Raw genomic sequence first — 20,016 nt, 5'->3', positions numbered from 1 at the left:
TTTATCATGGTCCTGGTAGACTGTTTTATCATGGTCCTGGTAGACTGTTTTATCATGGTCCTGGTAGACTGTTTTATCATGGTCCTGGTAGACTGTTTCATCATGGTCCTGGTAGACTGTTTTATCATGGTCCCGGTAGACTGTTTTATCATGGTCCTGGTAGACTGTTTTATCATGGTCCTGGTAGACTGTTTTATCATGGTCCCGGTAGACTGTTTTATCATGGTCCTGGTAGACTGTTTTATCATGGTCCTGGTAGACTGTTTTATCATGGTCCCGGTAGACTGTTTTATCATGGTCCCGGTAGACTGTTTTATCATGGTCCTGGTAGACTGTTTTATCATGGTCCCGGTAGACTGTTTTATCATGGTCCCGGTAGACTGTTTTATCATGGTCCCGGTGGACTGTTTCATCATGGTCCAGGTGGACTGTTTTATCGTGGTCCCGGTAGACTGTTTTATCATGGTCCTGGTAGACTGTTTCATCATGGTCCTGGTAGACTGTTTCATCATGGTCCTGGTAGACTGTTTTATCATGGTCCTAGTAGACTGTTTTATCATGGTCCTGGTAGACTGTTTCATCATGGTCCTGGTAGTATCAGGTATGAAGGTAAGACCCTGATGCAGACAACGTCAAATGAACAATAGTTTAATATTCCAACAGGGGCAGGCAATAGACAGGTCAAGGCAGGCAGGGGTCAGTAAACCAGAGGTGGGGCAACGGTACCGGACGGCAGGCAGGCAGGCTCAGGGGCAGGGTAGGCAGAGGTCAATAATCCAGAGGTGGGGCAACGGTACCGGACGGCAGGCAGGCAGGCTCAGGGGCAGGGTAGGCAGAGGTCAATAATCCAGAGGTGGGGCAACGGTACCGGACGGCAGGCAGGCTCAGGGGCAGGGTAGGCAGAGGTCAATAATCCAGAGGTGGGGCAATGGTACCAGACGGCAGGCAGGCTCAGGGGCAGGGTAGGCAGAGGTCAATAATCCAGAGGTAGGGCAATGGTACCGGACGGCAGGCAGGCTCAGGGGCAGGGTAGGCAGAGGTCAATAATCCAGAGGTGGGGCAATGGTACCAGACGGCAGGCAGGCTCAGGGGCAGGGTAGGTAGAGGTCAATAATCCAGAGGTGGGGCAAAGGTACAGGTCGACAGGCAGGCTCAGGGGCAGGGTAGGCAGAGGTCAATAATCCAGAGGTGGGGCAATGGTACCAGACGGCAGGCAGGCTCAGGTTCAGGGTAGGCAAAGGTCAATAATCCAGAGGTGGGGCAATGGTACCAGACGGCAGGCAGGCTCAGGGGCAGGGTAGGCAGAGGTCAATAATCCAGAGGTGGGGCAATGGTACCGGACTGCAGGCAGGCTCAGGGTCAGGGTAGGCAGAGGTCAATAATCCAGAGGTGGGGCAACGGTACCGGACGGCAGGCAGGCTCAGGGGCAGGGTAGGCAGAGGTCAATAATCCAGAGGTGGTGGCAACGGTACCGGACGGTAGGCAGGCTCAGGGTCAGGGTAGGCAGAGGTCAATAATCCAGAGGTGGGGCAATGGTACAGGTCGACAGGCAGGCTCAGGGGCAGGGTAGGCAGAGGTCAATAATCCAGAGGTGGGGCAATGGTACCGGACGGCAGGCAGGCTCAGGGGCAGGGTAGGCAGAGGTCAATAATCCAGAGGTGGGGCAATGGTACAGGTCGACAGGCAGGCTCAGGGTCAGGGACAGGCAGAGTTCAGTAATCCAGAGGTGGAGCAAAGGTACAGGTCGACAGGCAGGCTCACGGTCAGGCAGAGTGGTCAGGCAGGCGTGGCTCAGAGTCAGGATAGGCCTTCAGTGTGTGACAGATTTGTGATGCTGAAAGGACAGCAACTGTAATACTCTAACACTCATGTAGTAAAACACAAGGGCCAGTGGTGTATACACACTTTTTTCCCAGGGAGCATTGCCTTTACTCACTTCTTACATCCCTAGTGATGCGTATTGGAGTAGTGTAGTGGAGGTATACGACTTAACATTTAGGTAGTAGAATAGAGAAATCATGCACAAAGTAGTCTAAACAATCGCAAAGCACGTGAAATAAACTCAGCAAAAAAAAGAAACGTCCTCTCACTGTCAACTGCGTTTATTTTCAGCAAACTTAACATGTGTAAATATTTGAATGAACATTACAAGATTCAACAACTGAGACATAAACTGAACAAGTTCCACAGACATGTGACTAACAGAAATGGAATAATGTGTCCCTGAACAAAGGGGGGGGGTCAAAATTAAAAGTAACAGTCAGTATCTGGTGTGGCCACCAGCTGCATTAAGTACTGCAGTGCATCTCCTCCTCATGGACTGCACCAGATGTTCCAGTTCTTGCTGTGAGATGTTACCCCACTCTTCCACCAAGGCACCTGCAAGTTCCCGGACATTTCTGGGGGGAATGGCCCTAGCCCTCACCCTCCGATCCAACAGGTCCCAGACGTGGTCAATGGGATTGAGATCCGGGCTCTAAATCTGAAAAATCTACAGGAAAAAATACAAAAAACCTAGGAAAACATTGGAAAACATTGGAAAACATAGGAAAACATTGGAAACCATAGGAAAACATTGGAAAAAATTGGGAAACATTGGAAAACCGTTGGAAACCCATTGGAAACCATAGGAAAACATAGGACACCATTGGAAACCATTGGAAAACATTGGAAACCATTGGAAACCATAGGAAACCATTGGAAAACATTTCACACAGGGTGTCGTTTCTTCTCTGGGTGAGCCGTTGGGGATCTTTTTGGCAAAACTAGATCATACCCACTTCTCCAGGCCACACTACACCACTACACAGGGCCGATGGGAAGACAGCAGTCACACACAGCATGATGGTTAAATCACCACTACACCACTGCATAGGGCCGATGGGAAGACAGCAGTCACACATTAGCAGGATGTTAACGCACCACTGCATAGGGCCGATGGAGAGACAGCAGTCACACACAGCATGGTGTTAAAGGACCACTGCATAGGGCCGATGGATAGACATCAGTCATACACAGCAGGATGTTAACGCACCACTGCATAGGGCCGATGGAGAGACAGCAGTCACACACAGCATGGTGTTAAAGGACCACTGCATAGGGCCGATGGATAGACATCAGTCATACACAGCAGGATGTTAACGCACCACTGCATAGGGCCGATGGAGAGACAGCAGTCACACACAGCATGGTGTTAAAGGACCACTGCATAGGGCCGATGGATAGACATCAGTCATACACAGCATGGTGTTAAAGGACCACTGCATAGGGCCGATGGATAGACAGCAGTCACACACAGCATGGTGTTAAAGGACCACTGCATAGGGCCGATGGAGAGACAGCAGTCACACACAGCATGGTGTTAAAGGACCACTGCATAGGGCCGATGGGAAGACAGCAGTCATACACAGCATGGTGTTAAAGGACCACTGCATAGGGCCGATGGATAGACATCAGTCATACACAGCATGGTGTTAAAGGACCACTGCATAGGGCCGATGGATAGACAGCAGTCACACACAGCATGGTGTTAAAGGACCACTGCATAGGGCCGATGGATAGACATCAGTCATACACAGCATGGTGTTAAAGGACCACTGCATAGGGCCGATGGATAGACAGCAGTCACACACAGCATGGTGTTAAAGGACCACTGCATAGGGCCGATGGAGAGACAGCAGTCACACACAGCATGGTGTTAAAGGACCACTGCATAGGGCCGATGGAGAGACAGCAGTCACACACAGCATGGTGTTAAAGGACCACTGCATAGGGCCGATGGATAGACATCAGTCATACACAGCAGGATGTTAACGCACCACTACATAGGGCCGATGGAGAGACAGCAGTCACACACAGCATGATGTTAAAGGACCACTACATAGGGCTGATGGAGAGACAGCAGTCACACACAGCATGGTGTTAAAGGACCACTACATAGGGCTGATGGAGAGACAGCAGTCACACACAGCATGATGTTAAAACACCACTACATAGGGCCGATGGAGAGACAGCAGTCACACACAGCATGGTGTTAAAGGACCACTGCATAGGGCCGATGGGAAGACAGCAGTCACACACAGCATGGTGTTAAAGGACCACTACATAGGGCCGATGGAGAGACAGCAGTCACACACAGCATGGTGTTAAAGGACCACTACATAGGGCCGATGGAGAGACAGCAGTCACACACAGCATGATGTTAAAGGACCACTGCATAGGGCCGATGGAGAGACAGCAGTCACACACAGCATGATGTTAAAGGACCACTACATAGGGCCGATGGAGAGACAGCAGTCACACACAGCAGGATGTTAACGCACCACTGCATAGGGCCGATGGAGAGACAGCAGTCATACACAGCATGATGTTAAAGGACCACTGCATAGGGCCGATGGAGAGACAGCAGTCACACACAGCATGGTGTTAAAGGACCACTGCATAGGGCCGATGGATAGACAGCAGTCACACACAGCATGGTGTTAAAGGACCACTGCATAGGGCCGATGGAGAGACAGCAGTCATACACAGCATGGTGTTAAAGGACCACTGCATAGGGCCGATGGAGAGACAGCAGTCACACACAGCATGGTGTTAAAGGACCACTGCATAGGGCCGATGGAGAGACAGCAGTCACACACAGCATGGTGTTAAAGGACCACTGCATAGGGCCGATGGAGAGACAGCAGTCACACACAGCATGGTGTTAAAGGACCACTGCATAGGGCCGGTGGAGAGACAGCAGTCACACACAGCATGGTGTTAAAGGACCACTGCATAGGGCCGATGGAGAGACAGCAGTCACACACAGCATGATGTTAAAGGATAAGCAGTCTGTAAACTCAGACATAATAAGCCAGTAGGTCCTAATCAGAAGAATACAAAAACACAACCATTAAGCATTTACCAAATGAAATGTGCAACTGTTGTAACAACTATTACTGAGACCAGTAATGTACAGTAAGGCATTGTTGGCAGAACAGATGGATGCAGTTCAAAGCATGATTAATATAATTCAATCAAATGTATTTATCAAGCCCTTCTTACATCAGCTGATGTCTCAAAGTGCTGTACAGAAACCCAGCCTAAAACCCCAAACAGCAAAGCAATGCAGGTGTAGAAGCACGGTGGCTAGGAAAAACTCTCTAGAAAGGCCAAAACCTAGGAAGAAACCTAGAGAGGAACCAGGCTATGAGGGGTGGCCAGTCCTCTTCTGGCTGTGCCGGGTGGAGATTATAACAGAACATAGCTGCTAGGAGGATGTCTTGTCATGCCATTGGAGGAGTGGATGAGTGACTGACTTTTTCCCCTCATATCTTTTTTCGGTGGCTATACACAGCTAGAGATTGGTTAGCTAGCAAGAACATGAACGACTGTTATCCAGTTAGCATCTCTCTTGCGTTCGCAAATTCTCTCTAGCTATCTACTCCGATTTCAGAGCACTCTGGTCTGAGTGTGCCAGAGCGCAGAACATCTGATGAAATTACGTTTTTTTTTTTTTTATAGTTAGTCAAGAACGCTCTAGATAACATGTAAACAGCCAAACCAGCTCTGCTACAATGAGTAAAATGGTCAGAGTGAGGTGTTCTCTCATTTGTGTCTGGATGTAGCTAGCTAGCAAGCTAGTCATCATTAGCCAGTTAGCTTAAGAGCTTGGTTGGGACAAGCATGCATTGGCAGGCAAGTTGCAGAAGGACACGAGGAGGCTACTAATTTCCCCATCGTTTATCAGTGCAATTTTGACGGCCAACTAGCTAACAAAAGTTTGAGAGGGTTTATCTAATGTTCTTTTGTTGGATATTAGCTCATCTTGCTCTGGCTAGCATTAGTTGTTTATCTTGTTGTTGTTGATGTGCGTAACTGAGGGAGAGAGAGACGACCTTTTCCTGGTTGTTTGATCAATAGGACTGTAAAGTTCCCACATGTAAGAGGACTCCCGTGGTATTTATATATTTACAGAAATCCATTCAGGTGTATTCTGTGGCTTTTGGCGAATACGTTCTAATAATATAAAGTGGCGCTGTTGCTACTTCCTGTAAATACACAGTCCAGTTCAAAGTGAATGATGACAGGCCCTACTTCCTGTAAACACACAGTCCAGTTCAAAGTGAATGATGACAGGTCCTACTGCCTGTAAACACACAGTCCAGTTCAAAGTGAATGATGACAGGCCCTACTTCCTGTAAACACACAGTCCAGTTCAAAGTGAATGATGACAGGCCCTACTTCCTGTAAATACACAGTCCAGTTCAAAGTGAATGATGACAGGTCCTACTTCCTGTAAAAACACAGTCCAGTTCAAAGTGAATGATGACAGGCCCTACTGCCTGTAAACACACAGTCCAGTTCAAAGTGAATGATGACAGGCCCTACTGCCTGTAAACACACAATCCAGTTCAAAGTGAATGATGACAGGCCCTACTGCCTGTAAACACACAGTCCAGTTCAAAGTGAATGATGGCAGGCCCTACTTCCTGTAAACACACAGTCCAGTTCAAAGTGAATGATGACAGGCCCTACTTCCTGTAAACACACAGTCCAGTTCAAAGTGAATGATGACAGGCCCTACTTCCTGTAAACACACAGTCCAGTTCAAAGTGAATGATGGCAGACCCGTGTGGCAAATGGCGTGTTTGTATAAAGGCCTACTGTAGCTATGATTGGCTATAGCGCATCGGTCTGTGTAGGTCCTGTACTGGACGAGACGTGTGTTTTTATTCAGTTTTATTTACTGCAGTGTCTATTAATTGTCCAAACGCACTGCCACTTTCCCACTCTATATTACTATAGAATTTTCATAAATGTCGTAGTATACGTACTTCCCAAACATGCTAAGAATTTATGAAAATGTGAAAATCACCGTATCTAAGTGGTGGCTTGTCAGAAAATGTTTTAAAAAGTGTCACATTCTTTCCTGGGGGTGTAAATGAACAGATTTTAATAATATTTCATATTGCTAAAATGCTGTCTGTTCCACTTTAAATGTAACAATGTTTCACACACAGAAGTTATTTTCAAAGAGATGGCTAACAACAGGAAGTGCACTGCAGTTTAAAAAAAAAAAACACAGTTCCACTCACCAGATGATGCTCATTGGAAACTTAACATCTTGTTGAACGTTATCCTTGAAAAGGGGAGAAGCTAACAAATTAGCAACAACATCCTATTTGATAACACCTGCTGCAACCGCTGCAAACTAGCAGACGACAAAAGCTAGCTAGCTAGACCGTGGGAAAACTACTGCTCACTATTGTGCAGCGACCTGTTGGTCTTCAAGAAGGCAGATGCCTTTATTTAGTATCTAATGGCCCAGCCAATGGCTGACTTAGCTAGCAAAGAACAATTGTGATTGAATCGTTTTTTCTCTTCAGCGTTAACCCTTTCCTTTCCAACAAAAATGTAAGAGATTAAATCAGAAAATCATTGAAAATAATAATATAATATAACACATAACTTCTTCAGGATTGGTGGGTTCCCCTGAAGGACAATTGAGCTAACGTAGGCTAATGTGATTAGCATGAGGTTGTAAGAAAATTTCCCAGGACATAGACATATCTGATATTGTCAGAAAGCTTAAATTCTTGTTAATCTAACTGCACTGTCCAATGTACAGTAGCTATTACAGTGAAAGAATACCATGCTATTGTTTGAGGAGAGTGCACAGTTTTGAACAAACTTTGCACACACACTGATGCCATCTAGTGGCCAAAATATAAATTGCACCTGTGCTGGACTAATACATTATGGCCTTTCTCTTGCATTTCAAAGATGATGGTACAAAAAAACGGTTGTTTTTTTCTTTGTATTATCTTTTACCAGATCTAATGCGTTATATTCTCCTACATTAATTTCACATTTCCACAAACTTCAAAGTGTTTCCTTTCAAATGGTACCAAGAATATGCATCTCCTTGCTTCAGAGCCTGAGCTACAGGCAGTTAGATTTGGGTATGTCATTTTAGGCAAAATAAAATAAAATGAAAGGGTCCAATCCTTTTAAATACTGAACAACCTATTATGGTGGTGATCTGAAAATAATTACAATCATGGTCTTGAATTGGACTCGCATTTTTCTGGTCTCGGTCTTGACTCTGTCTCACCCCCCCCGGTCTTGGTGTTGACTAGGACTCGATTTGCTCCGGTCTTGGTATTGAACCGGTCTCGCCCCACCCCACCCCCGGTCTTGGTGTTGACGGGGCCTCGACTTGCTCCGGTCTTGGTATTGACTCGGTCTCACCCCCCCCCCCCCCCCCCCCCCCCCGGTCTTGGTCTTGAACCAGTCTCACTTTAGGTGGTCTCGAACACAACATTTGTATCAAATCCTTGGCAGGTCACTGTAAGACCAGACCCAGACCTCTGTGTGTGTGTGTGTGTGTGTGTGTGTGTGTGTGTGTGTGTGTGTGTGTGTGTGTGTGTGTGTGTGTGTGTGTGTGTGTGTGTGTGTGTGTGTGTGTGTGTGTGTGTGTGTGTGTGTGTGTGCGTCATGACTTCGGGCAGGTGTGTGTGTGTGTGTGCGTCATGACTTTGGGCAGGTGTGTGTGTGTGGGGTTATGATTGGTCATAACCTGGTTTTCTCAGCTGCTGCCTGCCATGGATCTGAATGAACAGAGACACTGTCTGCTCCAAACATGAGGAAGTGGATACAGAACATCTGCTCAAAGAGTCTACCAATGTTCCCTCTAAGCTCGTTATGGCGCACCGGTCTGTGTAGAAGAAAAATCAGCCTGTGCAGAGAAGCTCAAGATTGAAGTTCACTCAACTTTCTAGAGTTTTCACCGTTAGTTAACACTATCAACGTTTCCCTTTATCGTGGGAACTGTGATCGACTCAACGCAATATTAACCACTTTGATTGCAACAAAAACGAACTCTGCAACAGATTTTGTTGTAGGCAGAGTGCATCAGAGTAGGATTCTATTGCATTGAAAGGCACGACCTATTCTCTACACAGACCGGTGCACAATAACCTATCACAGCTGCAGTAGGCCTATACGCAAATAGATCATTGCCATATATGGATCTATGCCATTGACTTTGAACTGGACTGTGTTTACAGCATGAGCGGTCCTGCGTAGATGCACTTGTTTTGAGATCAAAGCAAGAGCCATGTTCACTTTTGTTCTTTGCAAGTTAGTGAGTTATTAGCCCAGTTATTGCTAATTTGTAGACAGAAATGTGAGAGTGATTGCTTCCGACAAGAGCACAAAATGTGTGCATTTATTTGAAAAGCGAGTCAGTTAAAGAGCTTTTTATATATATTTCATTTTATTTTTCCATTTATAATTTTTTTTTTAAATATCTTCGTTTTATAAAGAGCTTGTTTTATTCATTTTATTTTATTTGTACTTATTTTGTATTTTTTTTAAATGTACCCCTCCTCTTCAGAGTACAAATACCTTCGGGGTTTTTTTACAGCTTTTCTGCTACATACAGTATACATACATTTTATATATACATTTTACATATACATTTTACTTTCATACATAACAATAATACATTACCAAGCATAAACTCTTTAATCCCAACCCTCAGCCACTCTCAGCCCATCCCACCTATCACCATAGACCTCAGCTCTTTAATCCCACCCCTCAGCCCATCCCACCTATCACCATAGACCTCAGCTCTTTAATCCCACCCCTCATCCACACATCCCACCTATCACCATAGATCTCAGCTCTTTAATCCCACCCCTCATCCACACATCCCACCTATCACCATAGACCTCGTTTGGTTTCCATGTGCCATATATTTTTCCATTGTGCTGTGATGTTTTACAAAATTAATATTATATTATCCACAGATTGTGAGCTAAAGATGAAAACCTTTCCTCTGAGTGTTAATATATTATTTATTGACTGACTGGTTTTCCAGATCACCCAACACTGCTTTTGGTAAGGTTCATTTGAAGTGAATGTTGTGATTTTTTTAACCATTCCTGAACCTGTGACCTGAAACAAACTACATACCAGAATAAATGTTCTATTGATTCTGTCTCTTCGCAAACAAAATCTACAGAGCTGAGATTGTTGTATTGTTGCCCCATATACACAGCATTCTGTTGGTGGAGCGGCAGGTAGCCTAGTGGTTAGAGCGGAGGGGCGGCAGGTAGCCTAGTGGTTAGAGCGGAGGGGCGGCAGGTAGCCTAGTGGTTAGAGCGTTTGACTAGTAACCGAAAGGTTGCAAGATCGAATCCCCGAGCTGACAAGGTAAAGATCTGTCGTTCTTCCCCTGAACAAGGCAGTTAACACACTATTCCTAGGCCGTCATTGAAAATAAGAATTTGGTTAGCAGATGTTAATGCGAGTGTAGCGAAATGCTTGTGCTTCTAGTTCCGACCATGCAGTAATAACCAACGAGTAATCTAACCTAACAATTCCACAACTACTACCTTATACACACACACAAGTGTAAAGGGATAAAGAATATGTACATAAAGATAAATGAATGAGTGATGGTACAGAACGGCATAGGCAAGATGCAGCAGATGGTATAGAGTACAGTATATACATATGAGATGAGTAATGTAGGGTATATAAACATAAAGTGGCATAGTTTAAAGTGGCTAGTGATACATGTATTACATAAAGATGGTAATATGCAGTAGATGATATAGAGTACAGTATATACATATACAGATGAGTAATGTAGGGTATGTAAACATAAAGTGGCATAGTTTAAAGTGGCTAGTGATACATGTATTACATAAAGATGGCAAGATGCAGTAGATGATATAGAGTACAGTATATACATATACATATGAGATGAGTAATGTAGGGTATGTAAACATTATATTAAGTGGCATTGTTTAAAGAAAATCTGGCTTGCCTAGTAAAACTATTTTTAAATTATGTAGTTGGCAAGGACTTTCTATAATAAAATATATGTAAAAACTTTAGGTGTTGAAGTTTATACTCAGCCTCCCCTTCCCTCCCCTGGACTTTAAACTTCCCTATATAGCCATGTTATTACCTGGTAATCCCTGTATATAGCCATGGTATTACCTGGTACTCCCTGTATATAGCCATGGTATTACCTGGTACTCCCTGTATATAGCCATGTTATTACCTGGTACTCCCTGTATATAGCCATGTTATTACCTGGTACTCCCTGTATATAGCCATGTTATTACCTGGTACTCCCTGTATATAGCCATGTTATTACCTGGTACTCCCTGTATATAGCCATGTTATTACCTGGTACTCCCTGTATATAGCCATGTTATTACCTGGTACTTCCTGTATATAGCCATGTTACTACCTGGTACTCTCTGTATATAGCCATGTTATTACCTGGTACTCCCTGTATATAGCCATGGTATTACCTGGTACTCCCTGTATATAGCCATGTTATTACCTGGTACTCCCTGTATATAGCCATGTTATTACCTGGTACTTCCTGTATATAGCCATGTTATTACCTGGTACTCCCTGTATATAGCTATGTTATTACCTGGTACTCCCTGTATATAGCCATGTTATTACCTGGTACTTCCTGTATATAGCCATGTTATTACCTGGTACTCCCTGTATATAGCCATGTTATTACCTGGTACTTCCTGTATATAGCCATGTTATTACCTGGTACTCCCTGTATATAGCTATGTTATTACCTGGTACTCCCTGTATATAGCCATGTTATTACCTGGTACTTCCTGTATATAGCCATGTTATTACCTGGTACTCCCTGTATATAGCCATGTTATTACCTGGTACTCCCTGTATATAGCCATGTTATTACCTGGTACTCCCTGTATATAGCCATGTTATTACCTGGTACTCCCTGTATATAGCCATGTTATTACCTGGTACTCCCTGTATATAGCCATGTTATTACCTGGTACTCCCTGTATATAGCCATGTTATTACATGGTACTCCCTGTATATAGCCATGTTATTACCTGGTACTCCCTGTATATAGCCATGTTATTACCTGATACTCCCTGTATATAGCCATGTTATTACCTGGTACTCCCTGTATATAGCCATGTTATTACCTGGTACTCCCTGTATATAGCCATGTTATTACCTGGTACTCCCTGTATATAGCCATGTTATAACCTGGTACTTCCTGTATATAGCCATGTTACTACCTGGTACTCCCTGTATATAGCCATGTTATTACCTGGTACTTCCTGTATATAGCCATGTTATTACCTGGTACTTCCTGTATATAGCCATGTTATTACCTGGTACTCCCTGTATATAGCCATGTTATTACCTGATACTCCCTGTATATAGCCATGTTATTACCTGGTACTCCCTGTATATAGCCATGTTATTACCTGGTACTCCCTGTATATAGCCATGTTATTACCTGGTACTTCCTGTATATAGCCATGTTATTACCTGGTACTCCCTGTATATAGCCATGTTATTACCTGGTACACCCTGTATATAGCCATGTTATTACCTGGTACTCCCTGTATATAGCCATGTTATTACCTGGTACTCCCTGTATATAGCCATGTTATAACCTGGTACTCTCTGTATATAGCCATGTTATTACATGGTACTCCCTGTATATAGCCATGTTATTACCTGGTACTTCCTGTATATAGCCATGTTATTACCTGGTACTCCCTGTATATAGCCATGTTATTACCTAGTACTTCCTGTATATGGCCATGTTATTACCTGGTACTTCCTGTATATAGCCATGTTATTACCTGGTACTGCCTCTCCTCCCCAACAGGTGAACAACAATGGCCTGGTTTCATTCATCAGAGAGGTGTCTCAGTTCACACCTGTAGCGTTTCCCATCGCCGGAGACCGGAGGGTTGTGGCAGCGTTCTGGGCTGACGTGGACAACAGGCGGGCGGGACAGGTCTTCTACCGGGAGAGTAGAGACCCGTCTGTCCTCCTGAGGGCCACGGCTGACGTCAGACGACACTTCTCTGAGTTCCCAGAGTTCAGTGCGACGTGGATCCTCATCTCAACGTGGCTCAAAGTCACCTTCTTTGGAGGAAGTGACATCACACCGGTAGGATTCTCAACCAACTAAATAAACGAATCGCTCACTCAAATCAATCAGTCAAATGTATTTACATAGTGACCTGTTGACTACTGTTCTCTGCAGGTGAATACGTTCCAAGTGATACTGATCACCAACGGAGAGCTTTCCTTCACCATCTTCCAGTATCATGACATCAGCTGGACTACAGGCATGCATGCCAGCAGTGGAGGAGACCTGGCAGGGCTAGGGGGCATCGCTGCACAGGTAAGATCACAGAGACGTCTTCAAAAAACGTGTTTATAAGTAACATCACAGAGATGTCCTCACAAAGGTGTCGAAATCGTTCCACAGGGATGCTGGCCCATGTTGACTCTAATGCTTCCCACAGTTGTGTCAAGTTACCTGGCTGTCCTTTGGGTGGTGGACCATTCTTGATACACACGGAAAACAGTTGAGCTGTAAAACTGTTGGAGTGTGAAAAACCCAGCAGCATTGCAGTTCTTGACTCAAACCGTTGCGCCTGGCACCTACTACAATACCCCGTTGAATGGCACTTTTCTTTTGTCTTGCCCATTCACCCTCTGAATGGCACACATACACAATCCATGTCTCAAGACTTAAAAATCCTTCTTTAACCCGTCTCCTCCCCTTCATCTACACTGATTGAAGTGGATTTAACAGGTAACATCAATAAGGGATCATAGCTTTCACCTGGATTCAAGCATTTCGCTACACCTGCAATAACATCTGCAAAATATGACCAATAAAATGTGATTCATCTGGTGAGTGTCACGTTCGTCATAAAGATGAGACCAAGGCGCACCGTGAGTAGAGTTCCACATCATTTTAATCAACTGAAACTCACCAAAACAAAACAACAAACAACCAAACGAAACGTGAACCTACTGGTATGCACTCAGGCAACTTAATGTAGACAAGATCCCACAAGACAAACGAGGAAAATGGCTACCTAAATATGATCCCCAATCAGAGACAACGATTAACAGCTGTCTCTGATTGGGAACCATATTAGGCCAACATAGACATACAAAACCCCTAGACATACAACACCCTAGACATACAACACCCCTAGACATACAAAAACTAGTGTACTCGCCCTATTCACACCTAACCAAAATATATAGTAAAACAGTGATATCTAAGGTCAGGGTGTGACAGTCAGTCTATGTCATGGAAAGAGCAGGTGTTCTTAATGTTTTGTACACTCAGTGAAAATGTCTATCTATCTATATATACGGAAAGTTTTCAGACCCCTTGACTTTTTCCAAATGTTTTTTCGTAACATCCTTATTCTAAAATGGATTAAATAAAAAAAAATCCTCATCGAACAACAACGACAAAATACTGGCAAAGTGAAAACAGTTTTTTCAAAATGTTTGCAGATATATTAAGAATAAAAAACAGAAATACCTTATTTACATAAGTATTCAGACCCTTTGCTATGAGACTCTAAATTGAGCTCAGTTGCATCCTGTTTCCATTGATCATCCTTGAGATGTTTTTACAACTTGATGGAGTCCACATGTGGCATATTGAATAGATTGTACATGATTTGGAAAGGCACACACCTGTCTATTTAAGGTCCCACAGTTGACAGCACATGTCAGAGCAAAAACCAAGCCATGAGGTCGAAGGAATTGTCCGTAGAGCTCCGAGACAGGATTGTGTCGAGGCACAGATCTGAGGAAGGGTACCAAAACATTTCTGCAGCATTGAAGGTCCCCAAGAACACAGTGGCCTCCATTATTCTTAAATGGAAGAAGTTTGGAACCCCCGAGACTCTTCCTAGAGCTGGCTGCCCGGCAATCGGGGGAGAAGGACCTTGGTCAGGGAGGTGACCTAGGACCCGTTACTCTGTGGTGATGGGAGAACCTTCCAGAAGGAAAACCATCTCTGCAGCACTCCACCAATCAGGCCTTTATGGTAGAGTGGACAGCCCACTTGGAGTTTGCCAAAAGTCACGTAAAGACTCTCAGACAATGAGAAACAAGATTCTCTGATCTGATGAAACCAAGATTGAACTCTTTGGCCTGGCACCATCCCTACGGTGAAGCGTGGTGGTGGCAGCATCATGCTGTGGGATTTTAAAAAATACTTTAATCTGCTTGAAAATCTATGGCAAGACTTGAAAATGGTTGTCAAGCAATGATCAACAACCAATTTGACAGCTTGAAGAATAAATACAAAAAATTATGTGCAAATATTGTACAATCCAGGTCTGCAAAGCTCTTAGAGACATACCCAGAAAGACTCACAGCTGTAATCGCTGCCAAAGGCAATTCTAACATGTATTGACTCAGTGGTGTGAATACTTATGTAACTGACAAGGTGAATCCAGGTGGAAGCTATGATCCCTTATTGATGTCACTTGTTAAATCCACTTCAATCAGTGTAGAAAAAGGGGTTAAAGAAGTATTTTTAAGAGACAATTGAGACATGGATTGTGTTTGAGGGTGAATGGGACAAGACAAAAAAATATAAGCGCCTTTGACCGGGGTATGGTAGTAGGTGCCAGGCGCACCGGTTTGTGTCAAGAACTGCAATGCTGCTGGGTTTTTCCACACTCCAACAGTTTCCCGTGTGTATCAAGAGTAGTCCACCACCCAAAGGACATCTAGCCAACTTGAGTCAACATGGACCAGCATCCCTGTGGAACGCTTTCGACACCTTGTAGAGACCATGCCCCGACGAATTGAGGCTGTTCTGAGGGGAAAAAGGGGGGGGGGGGGGGGGTGCAACTCAATATTAGGAAGGTGTACCTAATGTTTAGTTTACTCAGCAGTCCCATGAGGAAACAATAGAACACTTCACCCGGATTTGAGCCTCTTAAGCGTCTTGGAAATTTGAGATTGCGATTTCAGGTTGAATTAAAATTCTCAGACAACATGGCTGGGCATTGAGATCTTTCCGTAAGCTTCCTTTGGAAACCTCATACAGGCTTTCTTTTTGCTCTCTGGTGGGAGTTTTCAGTGAGGTGTGTTAGTAGTGTGTCATTAGAAATGTATTCAGACAGCTCATAGACCTATAAGGCGATTTAGATGCAGTGTCCCATTTGTTCTAAGGTCGTGACCCTAATGGTACCCTATATTCCCTATAAAGTGCACTACTTTTGAACAGAGCCTTACGGCCCGTCTTGGGACACAGATTTAAAGAGATTCTCCAGTACTTTCGTATATATGTTTTAAGCCAGCAGTTCTGAAAGTAGCGCTCAGAAGCCAAAAGTGGTCCCCGAAAATTGCCCACTAGGCAACATATGTGTACCACGTCATTGCTCTCTCTCCCCCCCATCTCTCTCTCTCTCTCTATCTCCCCATCTCTATCTCACTCTCTTTCTCTCACTCTCTCTCTCTCCCCATCTCTCTCTCCCCATCTCTCTCTCTCCCCATCTCTCTCTCCCCATCTCTCTCTCTCCCCATCTCTCTCTCTCCCCATCTCTCTCTCTCCCCATCTCTCTCTCCCCCTATCTCTCTCTCTCCCCATCTCTCTCTCTCTCTCTCCCCATCTCTCTCTCTCTTTCTCTCCCCATCTCTCTCTCTCTTTCTCTCCCCATCTCTCTCTCTCTCTCTCTCTCTCTCTCCCCCTCTCTCTCTCTCTTTCTCACCCCATCTCTCTCTCTATCTATCTCTCTCTCTCTCTCTCTCCCCATCTCTCCCTATCTCTCTCTCTCCCCATCTCTCTCACCCCATCTCTCTCTCTCTCCCCATCTCTCTCTCTCTCTCCCCATCTCTCTCGCCCCATCTCTCTCTCTCCCCATCTCTCTCTCTCTCTCTCTCTCTCTCTCCATCTCTCTTCCATCTCTCTCGCTTTCTCTCTCTCTCTCTCTGTATCTCTCTCTCTTTCTCTCTCTCTCTAGGTCAGCTAGGGGGCTGACCTGGTTGCTAGGGGGGGGGGAAATGTAGGGGGGAAAATGTAGAGAAAATGTAGAGAAAATCACACAGCTTCCAGAAAAGCAATTGCTTTCAAACTAGGGATTTCATGGCTAATTGAGGTAATAGTGTAATTCTGCTTCTAGATTATATATAAACTACACATGGACACTATCCAGCCCAAAGCAGGAGGTTTACAAATACTTAGTAGTTGCCAAAGTTCCGTCCGGAGCATGTCTTTAAGGGTGGTCTCTTCAGCATCACCCGGAGCATGTCTTTAAGGGTGGTCTCTCCAGCCTCACCCGGAGCATGTCTTTAAGGGTGGTCTCTTCTGCCTCACCCAGAGCATGTCTTTAAGGGTGGTCTCTTCAGCATCACCCGGAGCATGTCTTTAAGGGTGGTCTCTACAGCATCACCCGGAGCATGTCTTTAAGGGTGGTTTCTACAGCATCACCCGGAGCATGTCTTTAAGGGTGGTCTCTACAGCATCACCCGGAGCATGTCTTTAAGGGTGGTCTCTCCAGCCTCACCCGGAGCATGTCTTTAAGGGTGGTCTCTTCAGCCTCACCCAGAGCATGTCTTTAAGGGTGGTCTCTTCAGCATCACCCGGAGCATGTCTTTAAGGGTGGTCTCTACAGCATCACCCGGAGCATGTCTTTAAGGGTGGTCTCTACAGCATCACCCGGAGCATGTCTTTAAGGGTGGTCTCTTCAGCATCACCCGGAGCATGTCTTTAAGGGTGGTCTCTTCAGCATCTCCCGGAGCATGTCTTTAAGGGTGGTCTCTTCAGCATCACCCGGAGCATGTCTTTAAGGGTGGTCTCTACAACATCACCCGGATCATGTCTTTAAGGGTGGTCTCTTCAGCATCACCCAGAGCATGTCTTTAAGGGTGGTCTCTACAGCATCACCCGGAGCATGTCTTTAAGGGTGGTCTCTTCAGCATCACCCAGAGCATGTCTTTAAGGGTGGTCTTTACAGCATCACCCGGAGCATGTATTTAAGGGTGGTCTCTCCAGCATCACCCAGAGCATGTCTTTAAGGGTGGTCTCTTCAGCATCACCCGGAGCATGTATTTAAGGGTGGTCTCTTCAGCATCACCCGGAGCATGTCTTTAAGGGTGGTCTCTTCAGCATCACCCGGAGCATGTATTTAAGGGTGGTCTCTTCAGCCTCACCCGGAGCATGTCTTTAAGGGTGGTCTCTTCAGCATCACCCGGAGCATGTCTTTAAGGGTGGTCTCTCCAGCATCACCCGGAGCATGTCTTTAAGGGTGGTCTCTCTAGCATCACCCGGAGCATGTCTTTAAGGGTGGTCTCTCCAGCATCACCCAGAGCATGTCTTTAAGGGTGGTCTCTACAGCATCACCCGGAGCATGTCTTTAAGGGTGGTCTCTCCAGCATCACTCTAAACTGTAACGTCTGCTCCTAGGCAGGTTTTAACGCTGGCGATGGGAAACGTTACTTCAACATCCCGGGGTCTCGTACTGATGATGTCGTGGATGTGGAGGGAACCACCAATGTGGGTTACCCCGGGAGATGGGTGTTCCGTATTGACAATGCCCAGGTGGAGGTGGGCGGATGCAACGACTCCGGTAAGATGGAGGAGGGATTGGATGGATATTTAGTCATTATGATACAAATAATACAAATTAATTAAAATGAATACAAATGAAGTGTGTTGTGACGTTGTTAAATGCACTTTAATATAATTGTGAGATGATTGTGATTTGATTTGACAAAACATTTGTATGATGTACCCTATCCTCCATTGTCTTAGCTGGACTAGCGTTATGTAGGACTGACGCTGCTTGACGTATGGGACTAGGACTGACGCTGCTTGACGTATGGGACTAGGACTGACGCTGCTTGACGTATGGGACTAGGACTGACGCTGCTTGACGTATGGGACTAGGACTGACGCTGCTTGACGTATGGGACTAGGACTGACGCTGCTTGACGTATGGGACTAGGACTGACGCTGCTTGACGTATGGGACTAGGACTGACGCTGCATGACGTATGGGACTAGGACTGACGCTGCTTGACGTATGGGACTAGGACCGACGCTGCTTGACGTATGGGACTAGGACTGACGCTGCTTGACGTATGGGACTAGGACTGATGCTGCTTGACGTATGGGACTAGGACTGACGCTGCTTGACGTATGGGACTAGGACTAACGCTGCTTGACGTATGGGACTAGGACTGACGCTGCTTGACGTATGGGACTAGGACTAATGCTGCTTGACATATGGGACTAGGACTGACGCTGCTTGACGTATGGGACTAGGACTGACGCTGCTTGACGTATGGGACTAGGACTGACGCTGCTTGACGTATGGGACTAGGACTGACGCTGCTTGACGTATGGGACTAGGACTGACGCTGCATGATGTATGGGACTAGGACTGACGCTGCTTGACGTATGGGACTAGGACTGACGCTGCTTGACGTATGGGACTAGGACTGACGCTGCTTGACGTATGGGACTAGGACCGACGCTGCTTGACGTATGGGACTAGGACTGACGCTGCTTGACGTATGGGACTAGGACTGACGCTGCTTGACGTATGGGACTAGGACTGACGCTGCTTGACATATGGGACTAGGACTGATGCTGCATGACGTATGGGAATAGGACTGATGCTGCATGACGTATGGGACTAGGACTGACGCTGCTTGACGTATGGGACTAGGACTAACGCTGCTTGACGTATGGGACTAGGACCGACGCTGCTTGACGTATGGGACTAGGACTGACGCTGCTTGACGTATGGGACTAGGACTGACGCTGCTTGACGTATGGGACTAGGACTGACGCTTTTTGACGTATGGGATTAGGACTGACGCTGCTTGACGTATGGGACTAGGACTGACGCTGCTTGACGTATGGGACTAGGACCGACGCTGCTTGACGTATGGGACTAGGACTAACGCTGCTTGACGTATGGGACTAGGACTGACGCTGCTTGAAGTATGGGACTAGGACTGACGCTGCTTGAAGTATGGGACTAGGACTGACGCTGCTTGACGTATGGGACTAGGACTGATGCTGCATGACGTATGGGAATAGGACTGACGCTGCTTGACGTATGGGACTAGGACTGACGCTGCTTGAAGTATGGGACTAGGACTGACGCTGCTTGACGTATGGGACTAGGACCGACGCTGCTTGACGTAT

General features: G+C 45.7%; 1 protein-coding gene across 1 annotated transcript in view; it reads left to right on the top strand.

The window, feature by feature from the left end:
* Positions 1-390: 390 nt before the first annotated feature.
* The window catches only part of LOC120038472 (sushi, nidogen and EGF-like domain-containing protein 1), a gene marked incomplete at its 3' end in the record, with an annotated part of 40,351 nt that continues 20,725 nt past the window's right edge, over positions 391-20,016 (top strand). Inside the window, exons 1-4 of the mRNA XM_038984205.1 lie at positions 391-609; positions 12,689-12,976; positions 13,073-13,213; positions 18,266-18,428. Coding sequence (XP_038840133.1) covers positions 391-609; positions 12,689-12,976; positions 13,073-13,213; positions 18,266-18,428 — 811 coding nt within the window. The remainder of the gene's footprint in view (positions 610-12,688; positions 12,977-13,072; positions 13,214-18,265; positions 18,429-20,016) is intronic.

Source organism: Salvelinus namaycush, unplaced genomic scaffold (assembly GCF_016432855.1).
Source record: "Salvelinus namaycush isolate Seneca unplaced genomic scaffold, SaNama_1.0 Scaffold2208, whole genome shotgun sequence".
In the NCBI taxonomy this organism is placed as follows: domain Eukaryota; kingdom Metazoa; phylum Chordata; class Actinopteri; order Salmoniformes; family Salmonidae; genus Salvelinus; species Salvelinus namaycush.
This window is presented reverse-complemented; position numbering and strand designations above follow the sequence as displayed.